The 14,135-nt window shown below is 38.1% G+C and overlaps 1 protein-coding gene across 1 annotated transcript in view; it reads right to left on the bottom strand.

The window, feature by feature from the left end:
• Positions 1–2,962: 2,962 nt before the first annotated feature.
• The window catches only part of LOC140932948 (proteasome subunit beta type-4-like), a 14,772-nt gene continuing 3,599 nt past the window's right edge, over positions 2,963–14,135 (bottom strand). Inside the window, exons 3-9 of the mRNA XM_073382457.1 lie at positions 11,702–11,831; positions 8,446–8,529; positions 7,752–7,814; positions 7,541–7,622; positions 6,301–6,417; positions 4,841–4,929; positions 2,963–3,082 (exon numbers count right to left, since the gene is read on the bottom strand). Of these exons, the coding sequence (XP_073238558.1) occupies positions 3,070–3,082; positions 4,841–4,929; positions 6,301–6,417; positions 7,541–7,622; positions 7,752–7,814; positions 8,446–8,529; positions 11,702–11,831 (578 nt within the window). The 3' untranslated portion in view covers positions 2,963–3,069. The remainder of the gene's footprint in view (positions 3,083–4,840; positions 4,930–6,300; positions 6,418–7,540; positions 7,623–7,751; positions 7,815–8,445; positions 8,530–11,701; positions 11,832–14,135) is intronic.

The following is a 14,135-nucleotide window of genomic DNA, read 5'->3' as shown; positions in this document are numbered from 1 at the left end:
AGTTAGTTTCAAACTCTTGGCTATCATCGCACGGAAACATGGCCAATAATCTGAGAAAAGAGCTTTTTCAAAGCACAGCCTACAAGGGGAAAAAGTCCAAGAAAGTTTGCTTCGAATTACCCCAGTCGCAAGGCAGGTACGAGTGGCTGAAAGAAGTCCAGGTTAGTGAGCCTACGCATTTACAGGAACTGAGAAGAAATAGTCGAGAGTTCTTGGAAAAGGTGAAAGCACGGCAAAGAGCCTTGTCAGATTCAGCTGACAGACCAAGTGAATCCACCAAACCAGCAGTGCTTAAAAGCTTTTCATCAACGCTTCCAAACAACATGTGCCTACAACAGGAAGAGAAAAGTCTTGGAAAAGATGCCTTCCACAAGAAAACGGTTGAGTCACAACCATCGGGGTACGAATGGTGGAAAGAAGTCGAGGCTGAGTTGCCAACATACTTCTTGAAAAGAAGAAAGGAAAGAATGTTGGCGGAAAAAGTTGGATGGTCTCGTGGAAATGGGCAGAATAGGGAATAAGAAAGTTTGTGAAAAGAGAACATTCAAACTGAAAAGGGACGTGTACATGTTAAGAAGAGAAAACAATTCTTTTATTAAAAAAAATCAGTTGAACAGTTTTCATTCAAAATATATCTCTATTTTTGATTAGTTCATGTAGTCGGTGACTGTAGTAAGTTCATTTTGTGTCCACGCGCTCTATTTGAGCTCCGAAAAAATTAGTTTTCTATCGCAAACGAGCGTCAAGATATTCCGTAAGGCTTTTTATCATGTTGTTAATAATGACGATAATTCTTCGTACGGTACTGTACAATACTCATTTTACCAACAAAAAAAGTGCTTAGAATTATTTTGGCAAGATATGAAGACATCTCTTTTGAGTTGTTTTTGCAGATTTTTGAAATTAGAATGAAGAATCAAGATTTCTTTAAAACAACGTCTGTATATTATTTCGTCTGATTTTAACTATCTTTCAGTAAGATTTCTCCACTCTTCCAAGAGCAAATTGAAGTGTTCACCACATATGTGTGGTCAGACGAAAGAACTGCGCTATGCTAGAGTTGTTTTGTTTTGGTCGTTTTCTTTCCAAATGGAATGATGCATATTTTCCTCCCTGGGGTCCTTTTCAGTTTCGAAAGTCCCTATAACAGCCCATGTTCGGCATTCCGAGGCTTTCTGGTCATTTTTTCATATTCTGTTTGGTTCAGTTTCTTTGTGTTCAAGTCTCCTCTGGGAATTGCGAGACAATGGAGCCGTAAAAAATTGCCATTTTGCCCCAAAAGCCTTGGAGTCATGTTAGAATTTTAATATATCGAACGTGGACTATTAACATGAGGGGACCATAAAGCTGTTGTTGTTTACATCCAAGATAGAGGTTTCAATAGCTTTGCGGACAACATGGTTATACCATCAGTTACGAAATAGAATGGGCTAGTTTGCTTGCCAGAACCCCTGCTCTTATTCTATATATTTCGATTTGAATTTTTGATTTCGGGCCCTTAGACTTTTAAGTTGCTAAGCAGAAACGTCAGCAAAGGTAGATCTTTCCGCCAGTACCTTGTTTTGGAAATTCTTACCAATCCTGACAACGTTGTACACGAAAAACCAGTAATATATTGGGGAAAAATCGACTGCCAATTTCGCTGTTTACTTACTTGTCTCTGCAGATTAAACTTGTCCCTTTTCTAAAAGGTTAGCCAGCCACAGATCCATGCGAAAGAAAGACGATAAATTGGGCAACAAAACTGGATATAAAAAGGAAAGGCAAAGGGGGAAAAGAGGGCCAGAATTGAAAGAAATATGTAAATCGATTTGCCAAAGAAGTCCATATTTTGGCTTGAGGGCGTGCGCGAAAAGGAAAAAAAACACTGCTTCATAGACAAACATAATAATAAAATAAACAAAATTTTCCGTATTTACCCTCGACCATATTTAGAGCACTTGTCTAATACTAGGGGAGCCGAGAAAATGACTGAAACAAATAATTTAAATCAAACATAACGGGGTTCCGATAAGTCGGATAATATGCCCTGAATGTTGCAAAACTCATTTTAGCCGTGCCCAGGCAAATAGGAGAAAGAGAAAGATAAAGAAAAGATATAGAAAGTCTTTCTATTATCCACGATGTTAAGTCTTGTTGTCACAAGCATTAGGTGAAGCAGTCCCAGAATCAGGACATTTTGGCGCTAATAAACATGGCGCCAAATGGCTACATGTATTTCTACTCTCCAATTTTTATCATCTGTTTAACAATCAAGAAGCCTTGACTGTGCTCTGTTCCGTTGTAAAGCACGCGGGAAGCGGATAGAGCACGAAAGATGTGTAGGGGAAAACAAGAGACGTAGTCGAGTGTTTCTCCCTACTTCTTGAGTACTCTAGCCGCTTCCTGCGTGCTTTACAACAGAACAAGAGCACAGCCAAGGCTTCTTTACTTGTTTTATATTAAATACTCCTTTAAATTACCCACGCATTACTTTCTAATTTTCAAACCAAACTATTGGCAGATGGCGTGACAACTTTAGCTCCGTGTTTTATACTCTCATAAAGCACGCTTTTCCAGCCAATCAGAGTGCGCATTATATCCGAACCTTATTATAACATAAAATCAAAGATGGCTGCCAAGGAAATACGATCGTCATCGAGCAACTTTAATCCGCCCGCCCTAAAAATAAACCTGCATTGGTTAGGTGGAAAATGAGACGTACAGAGTACAGAGCGCGGAGTGTGGAAAAGAGTGGAATGTAGCAAATGAGGAGTGTGAATAATGAGGACCCTCGAACATGCGGAAAATCGTGTCCAGTCATTTGGCAATCTAACATAAATCAAGAACCTGAGCTTCAAGTGAATAAACGAAAAACGTCGAACCAAAGACAAATCAATTTCTGTTTCGCCCACTGTCAACTCATTCCACCCACTCACCCTTAAAAACGAACATGCTGAGTATAAGCAGAAAACCTCAAAACCGGAATGAAGGAATCCTTTATTTTCGGTTTTTACACACACATATATTACACCGGCACAAGAAATTAGACATTAACACTAAATAAAAGATAACCAAAGTTTTGGGCTGTTACTCGTAACCTCTGTAAATAAAGTCGGGAAAAGACAGAAGTCAGTTATGCAGTCAACTGAGTCGACAGACCGATTGATTGCGGTCGAACGACAGAAAGAGGCATAATTCGCCACTTTAGAAACGAGAGGGGGAACTGGCGCCGAAATACATCCCGCAATTGTTTCTGGGAACTGGGAACGTGCTGGACAGCTATTGGTTAATTTTTCCCGCCTTCCCTAGTAACAGTCCCAGACATCTTTGCGAAAGTTAACTCGTCCCAGTTTCCTTGTCGTTTGTGCCAACTAGTACATTAAAGCTGTGATTAACATCCTTCATCCTTACTGTTTATAGCATGATACAGTAGGGAGCTAAGTGAGCAACAACGACGACCATGGCAACGATAACATCAGCTCTGCACGTGCATCACGCTTCAGTTAGTACATTTCCTTGACATCCATTGTACGACTAGAACGTGGAACTTCCTTATGCGACGTTTTATGGAGGACGTGAGCACACGATGATGAATTCTCCTTTCATTTTTTTAACCTGGATAAAGTTCTCAGGAATTCAACTCCAAGAAAAATCACCCACATTTGACAAATGGGGCGGTGTAAAGTTTGATAAAACGAAATTCATTTTTTTGTTTTCACTGCCCTCGTCGCAGTGGTTGCTTAAGCTCCCTACTTTATAAATACCCCCGACACCGTTTATTTATTTAACCTTCAAGAAGTTTACTAAAAAGGACGTTCTAAGCGTTTGAAAAAGGAAAACGGTCAACGCCACTTTTCACACTTGGTAGCATTTTAAACCGTTGAAAAAAAAAACTAGTTTCAGTATTTGATTTGTCTGGTGATCAAGTCCAACCGTTGGTACGTTTAAAGGTAAGCCTTTAAGAAAAGCGGACAAACTTTGAGGATAATTCAGCCAAGTCGAATACCTTCTGAGAGAGGGGCCTATTTAATTGAAAACTCTATTAAAGGGTCTGTTTCACGGCTGTCTGGGTTCATTTTGCTTATATTGCCATTTACACCTCCTTATTTGCAACGGAACTTAACGTTAGTAACGAAATTATTGGTAAATTAAAAAATCACAGCTTCAGGTCAAAGAAATATGTCTCCCAACCACTGTAATTATCAAACATAACAAAAAGAATAAACTTCGAAAAACTTTTAGGCTAACAAGCTTTCAGAAGCAGCAGGTGAAGTTTGTCCATCTGTGACTTCTTTTGTATTTTGTATTTTGTATTTTTTTGAGCGGTTATTTTTATGTTCCACACAATTTGGTGGCAGTACCCACTGTTTGAATTTCGTGAATTTTGTGACACAGCTCCTTTAAGTTCACTACACTTCATCAATCCTGATAAACTTTATCCATACATCTTGTAGTTTGAAGGATTTTAACAAGATTCATAATTTTACAATGCACACAGGGCTTAATGGCCCGGCCAAAGGAATCTCAGCTTGGTCAAGTCTCTTTCTTGACCAGTCATGTCCAAAATATTAAAAGCAGTACAATAATGATTTAAACCAGGAGCTTTAAACGTAATATCTTAAGAAGCAAAAATATAATTCCTCCAGCAGAAAAGGCGTACATGGAAAGCAGAACTCCGAATAAATACATTCAAATCCGTCAAGAGTGAACGTTTCCGGTCAAAAATCGTTTGTCCAGAAAAATGAGCATCTTAACCAGACGTTGTCCGTTGACCAAACCTTCCCCCCCCCCCCCTTGCTCCCCCACCTCCCCCACCTATGCCATAAGAGAACTGGAAAAAGAAGAGGTTTGAACATACTTAACCAATGGGGCGATGTCCCAGTTTGTGTCCGCACTTGCAGCAGGTTCAATAACTGCACCACCCTTAGTGATAACAGCAACTTCATACTGAAATATTAACCATCAGCAAACTTTAAATTTAAATTGAGCGGATAATTGCCATTGTGTAGTTCCAGATATTCATACCACCCTCCTCCCCACTTACAAGGAACTTTAATTTAAAATAAAAACCCTTGCATCAAAACGACTGGTATTGAAAGACGACTTTGTATCGAAACCTTCAGTAACCAATCAGATTGGCTATCGCAGTGCCTCAAAGATCAACTTTTAGCAAAGATGGCTTTTATAAAAATAAAAAATTACAAAATGGTCGCCAGACATAAAACATTGGTCGCAAGGGGAAAAGACACTTTGTGCAACATTCTTAAAATGGCCGCTGCCCAACTGAATGAATGAATGAACATTTTTATTAGCCTACTAATCGGGGACAACTAGTTAATAAAATCTATTTAATAAGCTTAAGATTACATTTAATAATATTTACAATAAATATTCACTATAAAATTACATTAATAACGTTAAAATATTATATAAAAAAATGAATAAATAAATAACCAACTATCGCGGTTTTAGGTCGTTTTGTTCAAGTCGTTTCGATACAACCATCGAGATGTAAATAGTCTCACGCGCTGCGCTTAAAGATATCCATTTCAAAACAAAAATCAATAAAAAAAGCATTTACGTTTCTATGGCTTCATGTCATCATTATCAAAAGATAAGAAATTAACATCGTTCGAGGAAATATATAATTTTTTTATACAAAAAGAACGTGCGAAAAGTGCATGTATGTAGGATACATGAACGCGCGCCGTCACCTTCATCAACGTGTAGAGGAACATATAAACATTCGGTACTTGGCAAACATTCATCAAGAAACACGATGTTTAGCAGGTAAACCTTGGTGAAAACTTTAAAATCCTCAAGAAATGCCGAGGAAAACTAGAGTGTCTGATTTTCGAGATGTCACTCATCCGAGGTAAAAGACCCACGCTAAACACTCAAGCGGACTCCATTCGTGCGAAACTATTTATTTAATTGATATTTACTTTGTCAATTTTCATGTCCAATTTCTTCCCTTTTATTTCCGGTCTCCCGCACCACTCCCGCCCCATATTAGGGCTCCCGGTCTCTGTACCTGAAAATCGGTTCATTTATAGTCTAGTTATGTGCCTGCCAATGAAAAAAACGCTGATTATCCGGCAGGTATAAGAATTCAGCTACTTAGTTAGGGAAAAAATACAAGAGACTGGATACTCTGTGGTTCAGTGGTGGAGAATTTTAAAGAAAAAAGCGACAATACATGAACATCTTAATCAGTATCTTGTTAGGAGTACAGTACACATTAAGCACTGTTGGTATCTGCCGAAGGAATAAGCCCTAATGACATGACATGTGCAAACGAATAATAACCGTACACACCTTGTTTAGAGATCTCGCATCTCTGTAAAACAAAACTCGTAGACAGTTGACTATCACTTGCCGTGCCTGTTCAAGAGACATGCCAGGGTTCTTCTCAAAGGCATCACGAAGAATTGGCTGCGTATAACAAGACAAGCTAGATTGAAAATCTCCGTAATTATATAGTACAAGTAAACTTCAACAGGAATTTTTATGATGATAATAATACCTTGACTTGCCATCCCTCATTTTTGAATCTATAGCCCATAAATTCCACAACTATTCCTTGACTACTGGGAAGTACATTGTGTGTGCAAAAACTAAATCCACACTTCTGGCACAAGCTGTGTGTATAATTATCATACACACATGAACATGTAGTTGCTTAGAGTTCTAACGGATTGATAGACCCATAGCCTGCATCTTCCTTGACAGACAGGTGGAACAGATTTTGTTTGTGATACAAGTTACTCAGCAGAGAGCAAGTCCAAATGCATGTAACCTTGAGTCTTAGGAAGAATTACATATACCATGATGTGACTTCTTCTGCATGATAAATTTGGGACTTCCTATTACGCTTGAAGCCATATAAATTTTAGTCACTACACTGAGAAAACATTTCTGAACTTTCAACTTTGCTAAAGCCTTGTTCACCGTGGATTGAATATGTCATGTGACTTGTGACCTGATCAGCCTTGTCCAGATCAGTGAAGGTCGACTTTACCCCCATCTCTATTTAGAGATGGACTGCTGACTTTGTTATAAATCTATATTCTATTTAATTATTTATTACAGAAATTTGTCACTGTCACGAGGGATGAAACAGGACGTTGGTGCAAAATGTATGAACCGCATGTATTATAACCCACCAAGCCCATGAAAAGTTGTCCGCACCACAGGAGTCTATGTTCCCTACTCTTTACGAACAGCAGTAAGGGGTCTTTATGACGTCACACAAGAATCAGAACAGTGAAAGAGCTGTGAGAAAATGTCTCTAATTTTTTGTCCTCATCTGAGAGACTAGAATGTCTAACAATTATTTTGTAGATGTCAGAACAGGACAGCCCATTCTCCTCGGTTGTTTAAAGACCCTGAGTGTTGGTCTGGCTGGGGTTTCAATGATGCTATATTCAATTAAGCCTCCCTTACAACACTAGTGACCCAGTCTGGACTTACGACTTCTTCTCTAGTTTGACTTTGGGTAGCCTAAGATCAAGGAAACGGCTACAAACATTTTTTTTTTTGTTAAAACTATCCTCACCTGTGCCAGGTAAGCTCCAAATCCTGTGGATATTGTTGGTGCCTCAAAAGCAACACCAATCTTGTCAACATAACCTAGAAAACTAAGAGCATACAACAAGAAATAAACAACTCTGAGGCTTATCAAGTTAACACGTTTATGATGCACACTGTAAATAAAGGTCATTATTAAGCACAGTAGTAAATTAAAATACCTTATAAACTAATCTTACCTTTCACCATTGTGGACACCACCCACAACAATCTGGTTCCACAAAGGATCAAAGCGGGTACGCCTATGCAGAATAAACATATTAATTTTAAAAAACAATCTAATGAAAAACTGATAATATCTTAATTTGTCAAATATACAGCTGTATTTGTTTGATAAAAATCGCTGGTTTGTAAATGCACATGTATGTGGCATAATCAAATTTTACAGTAATAATTATCAGTCCTTCTGAGTTTGTACAGTAGTTTTATTATGTTTGAACATATGAACACTTATCTTTTACATAGTTTCAGTTTGATGAGAATCTCTTTTTTATTATATTGAATTCAGAGGCCTTTGTGTCAACAACACTAAAAATGGCCACATACACTGTAGGTAAACAAATGGCTGTGCTCTTGAGTTTTTTGCTTTCTAAACACTCCTTGTATTGAAATATACATTAATTTCAACGTCTATAAGCTCTTGAGTTATGACTGCTCCCTTTCATATAAAAACACAACAACAAAATTTTCTGTTAGTTTGGGGAAATCACGATGGTGCCCCTTAGAGGTGGACAAACATAGTATCAGCAAGACTCTAAAAATCTAGCTACAACAAACACTCAAGTGTAAATCTTGCAAGACATCTGCTAGTTTTTGTGTAGTGGTTATGATAGAGCAGTAAGTAAAAACAAGTAATAAGAAAGTTTCCTTTACCTGTAGTACATGACTCTTGTCAACCAAGAATATATTGACTTGGGTGTATATCCATGTCCATCATTCAAACAAGCATCATCAATACTGCAAGGGAGTCAAAATTAATATAACAATTTGGTTACCTCTCAAAAAGTAGGCATGGGGTAAGACAATAATAATTTGCATGGAGCCCTTCAATTCAACTTGAAAGAATCCTTAAGGTTACAACCATATGCTGATGTAATAGAAAAACATTTCCTTGTCATACCTATGATACAATAACAATCACACTACATGTACCAAGAGAGCATGAGCTAAAGAGAGCGAATCCCTGTGCCCTATCAGGGTGCAAAGAAAATCATTTTTATAGCTTGCCTTTCGGGCAAGCTGAAGTTAGCATTTACTAGCCCAGACGTCATTTCAACTAGCCCCAAAAGCTTTTTGACGAGCAGAATTGATTTCACAGTTCTTCTGTTATTCAAATTCCTCAAAAAACTTCACTTTCCACTAGCCCGATAGCAAAATCCACTGGCCCCGGGCTATCGGACACCACTTTCTTTGCATGTTACCTATGATAACTATTTGAAATCTATTGAAAGTTTGCATATGCATAGTGAAGGCTATTTTTGTCTGCTGTTTTCATGACCTGCACAGTCTTCGTTTACATGAATGTGACATATTTTGCTGTCAAACATTTGAAGTTTGACATCCATTATAGCAATTGGCATGCCAAAAGTTTAAGTTGTTGCAATGTTTCTTTATTAGCTGGCACGTTCCACCCATTGGTTGGGAAAACAAGTCATTTCATTTAGAATGGATTGCAGTATTGGAGTCAAAATTTCACTTTCAGATTAAAGATTGAGATTTTCTAACAGCTGGTGGCCTCATTTACAGTAACGAATATTGAATGTACACCATGAAAACTGAAGGCAAAAGTTATCATGTGTGAAATACAAAACCTTAATAAGTGGCTGGCTTCAGTTGTTTATGCAAATGTACAAGATATTTTTTCCTCTGTTTCCTGGAACACTTCTCATTCAGAAACAGCAAACTTGCTTTTAAGAATAATTCTTGAGAGTTTCAAACTGCGTTACTTCTTCTTGATACGTAATACTTGTGATGAATATTTTGCTGTGCAAACACAAATCAGTTCAGATGCCTCAAGCTGTTAAACAGTTGGTAACCTCGATGCCAAAGACTTTTCATGCGCAGTTTCCTGTTTCAGTCAATACTTCTATATAGTGAGCAGTGCACCTACATTGTTCTTGAACATTTGTGTAACGCCCTCTCAAAATTAAAATGTTTGGCAGCCAAATATGTCATGTTTGAACACACTTAGTAGTTTAACCCTGTTTTCTTGTTACATGTCCATGTTTGGATCCAAACAACGGTATTGATACATCTCACAGGTGTGCATGGACATTGCCAGAAGGGACAGCTCTCATTTACAATAGTATCACTTACTCAAGGTTGTTGGTTATTTACACGTATATATATATACTGATGTAGCAAAGACTACAATGGGCAGTTTTTGTCAAGTCAAAACCGCTTTCTCCAGCAACTCTTGCAAGCCACTGTCGTTTTCCTTGTTGGCAGCTACTCTGGCAAAATTTTTCAATGAAGAAATCTTTTGACATGTCCGTGAAAGTAATACCAAGTTGGCATGTCATACAGGTTGCTGTGCATGATTGGCAGTAAAAATGAATTACCGGCCAAGTTCAAAATTACATGACACCACTCTAACCAACCATAAGGTGGCCTCCTTAAAATAACCAAGCAGTATGACATAGATCAAAGAATAGATTTAAAATAATTTTCATGGGAAGAGGGTCATGTATCAGGGACTCAGTCTCTTAGCTCATTCTCTCTTGCATGTATCTGATATAGAATAGCCTGGGTAGCAGGTGCTTTAGAAGTAGTAGGCGCAAGAAAGAATGGGGCACATGAGGGAAACACATGAGGGGAGAAGTGGCGCCTGCCCGTGAGGCCCACAAAAATTGTCTCAACTTGCTTTCTGGGAGTGCAGATATTTCCAAACAAACGGAACAAACGGTTTTCACAAAGGAACGGTTTGACATCAAATAATACGCATTAGGCCATGGCAGACAAAAAATTTGTCACATCTCAAAGGAAAGATTTTTTGTTCAAAAAGAACTTGACAATTTAGCATTCTCAATGGAACACACATCCTCAAGACCTGGACAGGACTGATGAAATGAAACACTTACCACTGAGGGGCTTGAATTTGAAAAACCCTCGCTATTGTTGTTGTTTGCTAGAAGGTGATCTGATGTCTGATTTTAATTTCTCATTATTGCAGCCAACAAAAATATCTCAGTACAGTTTGTGTTCTGAAGTTTAGGTCCATTTAGTAAGACATGTCTGTTCCAATGGTCATTTCCCAGGTATGCTGTGATCTTAAGTGTCTGTACAGTTGTGACTTTGTAATCTCAGAGAACAATGTTTAGCTTTTCATAATATACAGCATGCATTTTTTAAACAATATCCATTTTTGACTCTGTTTTTTTGTATTTATTGAGCCTTTGGTTAAAAATGATTTAATGCTGTGGTTTTCATCAGTTTATTAATCCGTCACTCTAAAATCAGATAACCTTGCTGATGTTTACATCAGATAGACCAAGGATATAAATGTACAACACTTTGGCACGCTTTGCTTGTGTAAAGTCAATTGTTTTCTGTCAAACATTTTTGACAGATCATGCAGTGGCTGCCAGGTAATTGGACTGGGGGCGGCAAATGATTTTTGTGGGCCTCTCAGGCAGGTGCTCCCTAGTCCCCCGTCGTGTGTCTCTCTCATGCACCCTGTTCTTTCTTGCACCCATCACTTCCAAGTGCCTGCCATGCAGGCTAAATACAAAAATAATTATAACAGGAAAAAAAAAAAAAACACACGAAAATTAAAATAACGCTTTAGAAGAATTCAATTGACTATGGAAAACCAACAAATATAGACCACTCAGGACAATACTTGTATTTGATTGTAATTATACCAAATAATTGCAGTGGTGAGGACGACATTATTTTGAATTTTAGTAGTTGACAAAAGGCATTCAGGATACATGTACCAATGGCATTCACTTGTAAACTCTCATTTTAAGCAGATAAAAATTACATGTATTGTAGAAAAATTTAGAGTACTGTTATACATAGTGTTTACATACAGGTTTACATGTGTATACATGCAGTTCCTCTTGAAGGTGAGAAGAAACTACATAGGTGGTACCAAAAGAAACTTAACCTGCCATAGCAGACTTACACTTTTTGTTCCAGTTCTGATGTGAGGTATTGAAAATCAGCATAATCCCCTGAACCACCTATTACTGTGTTACGACCAACAAACATGAGCCTTGAAACCTCACGAAATCTTGCAAGTGAACCATATGAACCTAAAAATTGAGTAGTAAAGAAGGAGTTGTACAACACTACACTAAACTTACAAGTAAAGCCAAAGTGAACTTATTGAATTTACTTGAATTTCTAAGCTTTTGCATGACATGGCAATTACATGACGGCCGAGAAGGGAATTTGCTATCTGAACAGTTCATGAATATTAGAAAAAGAATAACTTTAACGTTATCAGTTCCTCGAGACATAAATTCACACTTTAATGTAGTAAAACTCAGTGACAGATGTTTCTGTTACTTTCTGCCACCATGTTGGTGCCCATCTGAATGGGCACAAGCATGGCCTCTCCAAACAAAGCTCTATAAATTTGGGTAAAACATTTCTCCAGATATCTCGCATATGAAATATTGCCCTGACCAGACCAGGGTCTTTGCATATTTACCTCCTTTCATTTGCCTGATTCTGGCATTAATCTATTGAACAGTTTTGATTTTTATTTTGATCTGTTTTGAATGGTGTGACACTGAAAACCAACAATATAAGTTGCTAGGGATGCATGGCTAGAACACAGTGCTGTGAAGGTCAGTGAAATACCAGCACGAAGCTTGAATAAAGGTCAATATATTCTGTGTTTTTACAGATACAGGCACGAGTCTTCAATGAGGCAAAACCAAAAAGGAATTCAGCTAGATTGCACAATACTTGCCGGAATAATGCCCCACTAAATATCTAATTCAAACAACTGCCCCTGCAGTCCTGCAGTAGTCTGATTTGTACAATAAATTCTGACATTGACGGCAGGACTGTGAAGCACTAGTCAGGGATGCAAATAATTTCCCGGCTGGCGCAGGTCAAAAAGTCCGGTCAAACCTATTTTTGCTCGGACATATCCCATTTTGGGCCAGACAAACATCGATTCATCTTATCGCTATAAAAGTGCCCCCTCCCCCCTTCAGATGATGTTTAAGTATGAAAAAAGTAAATTTTCAAAACATTTATTGTACATGAGCATCGATCTCAATGCCGGAAAAGGGGAACGCATGGTACAGCAAAATCAGTATCACATTTGTGCATACTACTATTACTTCAGTTCTACGTCTTATATATGGTTAGTTATGAAGTTGATGAAATTTACTGAGGATTGTAATCTAGTTGATTTTCATCATAATACAAGCTAACTGATGTGCATTTACAACAAGTAACACAAGTAGAATCCACGTCCACCGATTTGACACAACTTGAGCTCGGAATTTTATAAATAAGGGTAATTTTATGAATAAGGGTAAATCTTACTGACACTGAGAGGTTTTGTTGTCCTTCTCACATCATGTTTACAAAATCCACACAGACTAATAATAAAGTAATTCACACCCGTGACCGGTATACATCTGTAAGGCCCGCTAATTTGTGGTGACGACTTGGTGAATGGCAAAGCAAAAATGTGCAACGACAGCTGGAAATTTTATGACTACTACGAATCATTTATTAAAAATTCTTTGTCTGGTAATTAAGTATTCGTCTTTTCCCCTCCTTTTTCACAAACGCCAATAATATTGAACCTTTAAATATTTACAACTTGAAACTCTAAATTTTTTCCTTACCAGCGTAAACAACCGCACAAATTGTCCGGCCATCTAAGGATTTGACCGGACATTGTCCGTTGACCGGCCGTTATTTGCAGCCCTGCTAGTGTACCTCATTCTATATAAAGTACACTAGTTACTTGACATCAACTGTAAGAGTACAGGACTAAGGGAGTGCGTGACTGAGGGCGCACTCATTTTCGAACACAACTGTGGGACTGTGGGTATTTCTTCTCCAGGAATTCTACAAGTATAAATTTTATATACTGAATGTGTGATTCCAGAAATTGTCCATACCCCCACCCCCCCCCCCCCCACACAATGGTCAATGGAAATTCCTAGGGGGTGGGGGGCTAAAGGGTAGAAATTTCCGAAGGGTATCGGGAGTGGCACGAGAAGAATTCTCCACAGGGTTGTAAAAGATGCGATTGATCGTATGAGCCACACATGGATTATTTTTATTTGTAGCACAACAACGACTAGAAATAGATGCCCTTTCAAGAAAAAACTTAAAAGATATTTGTCTCAAATGTCTTCTTCTTTGCTGGGAGTTTCTCTATGTATCTCTCCGACGACAAAAAGTCACTTCACTTTGGCACGCACTGTGTATGCAGGAGAAAAATCAAGATGGCTGACCATAGCAATTAATACCCAGACTCCTAGGTTCTCGTGCCTACTAGAAGAAAACATGATTCTACAACAGAAGTTCATTCATTCATTCTTCATTTCCCATAAAGTTGATCTATAACCTATAACTTTAAA

Source organism: Porites lutea, chromosome 4, assembly GCF_958299795.1.
Source record: "Porites lutea chromosome 4, jaPorLute2.1, whole genome shotgun sequence".
Taxonomy (NCBI): Eukaryota; Metazoa; Cnidaria; class Anthozoa; order Scleractinia; family Poritidae; genus Porites; species Porites lutea.
Note: the sequence above shows the minus strand (reverse complement) of the source record. Positions and strands in the feature narration are given on the sequence as shown.